Source organism: Chinchilla lanigera, unplaced genomic scaffold (assembly GCF_000276665.1).
Source record: "Chinchilla lanigera isolate Chin_1 unplaced genomic scaffold, ChiLan1.0 scaffold00389, whole genome shotgun sequence".
NCBI lineage: Eukaryota > Metazoa > Chordata > Mammalia > Rodentia > Chinchillidae > Chinchilla > Chinchilla lanigera.
This window is the reverse complement of record NW_004955790.1, coordinates 9,461-10,918: the sequence shown is the minus strand read 5'-3', so window position 1 is coordinate 10,918 and position 1,458 is coordinate 9,461. Positions and strand designations below refer to the sequence as shown.

The 1,458-nt window shown below is 48.6% G+C and overlaps 1 protein-coding gene across 1 annotated transcript; it reads right to left on the bottom strand.

Annotated features, from left to right (window-relative positions):
* Positions 1–268: 268 nt before the first annotated feature.
* On the bottom strand, positions 269–1,062 carry LOC102010328 (putative tripartite motif-containing protein 64C; the record flags this gene model as incomplete). Its single annotated transcript, XM_013510192.1, is given in 3 exon segments — positions 269–355; positions 357–605; positions 958–1,062. Coding segments are annotated over 3 exon segments (441 nt in total), but the record flags the coding sequence as incomplete, so codon positions are not given.
* Between the last annotated feature and the right edge of the window lie 396 nt (positions 1,063–1,458).

Genomic DNA, 1,458 nt, shown 5'->3' with positions numbered 1-1,458 from the left:
GGGCATTTACTGGGGAAGAGTCATGAAACTTGATTTTCACTTTGGGCAAAGGAAAGCTCTCAGGAGGAGAAAGGGAGCTGTCTATGAGGGAAGCGTTGGAAACTCCTAGAAGCCCAGTGTTGTTTCATAGTCCAGAAGCACCCGACCCAGCCCACAAGGCTTTGAACATAATGAGTTAATGGGAGTTGGTGGAAAGTCTGGTTGTTCCTCTTCAATGGAAATAGAAATGCTAAGTTGAAATCAATACTGTGGTGCATATGACCTCTACCAGAATTTCCACAAACACAATCCAGCTGGAGGGATGGGCCGTGTCGCCCTCCCAGTAATGCTGACCAGAGGTGAAGGCTTCGGTACATCACTGAACCAAAATTTTCCATTATCCAGGGCTCCGTAGGTGCGCCGTCATGGTCCTCTCTCCGAATATGCTCTGCCCTTTTGGACATGTGCACCCAGTGACTGGGCCATCCCTGGACCATGCCATTATTCACTTGGAATTTGGTCAGCATTTCCTGGAGAGCAGCGATGTACCAGGAAATGAGCTCTGGGTGCACTGGTTGGGCTGCTGCACTAGTACAGACTCGGTGTCTGTATTTCTCAGCAGACCTCTGCTCCAGGGATACTTATGGTTTTTTAATTCAGAAAATTTTGTCATCCTGACTTCTAGACACACTTGGTAGACTCGAGTGCTCTAAAGGAACGGTGGTCTCAAATCCAATACATTTTAGATGCCTGGCCCTTCGGTCTCTTTTCCTTCCTCTTCCTCAGGGATCCTCGCCCCTGATAGAGATTCGGAGGCCCGGTTGTGTCTTGAGGTTCTGCCCTTTGAAGACTTGGTTCCTTCAAATACTCAGTCGCTTTGGTCAGTTTATAGCCCTCGGTGCCCTGCTCTCTGTGGCATTCCCAAACAGACTCCACGGAGAGCCGGGTCTGGTGCATTAGGGCCGCTGCTGGCCTTACCTCGTCTTCAGCCTGGACCCGAGGTCTGAAAGGGTCTCTGGCTGGCAAGTGGGTCTTGCAGACGCCGCGTTCACACACCACTCTGAGGTCTCCAAGATTCTGCATCTGTATCTCATAAATAGCCTCTAGAAAGCTGTCGTCTCACAGCCCGGTTTCCCTGGGTGTTGTGATTACCATGTTTCAACACCCAGAAAGAAGCTCTGGACTTAATCAAATGGTTTTAAGATACAAAACTAAGCAAGTTGCTAGTTGGGAAGATGGAGTTCCACAGGGCCCTGATGAAGTCATTCTGTTTTCTCTAAACAGTTCTTAGCATAAATGACTCATCCTAAAAAATGTGATCAACCCCTGCCCCGCAAAAAAGTAAGCTGTTGATGGTGGCAGGGGGGGACCCAGTTGCCTCTGGGTATGTTCGTCATCACTTCTATGGCAGAAATAATAGCTTTTCCAAAACTCAACTTCTGAAGGCACCTGAGCTAGTTAAACGTAACTAGTTTCAAC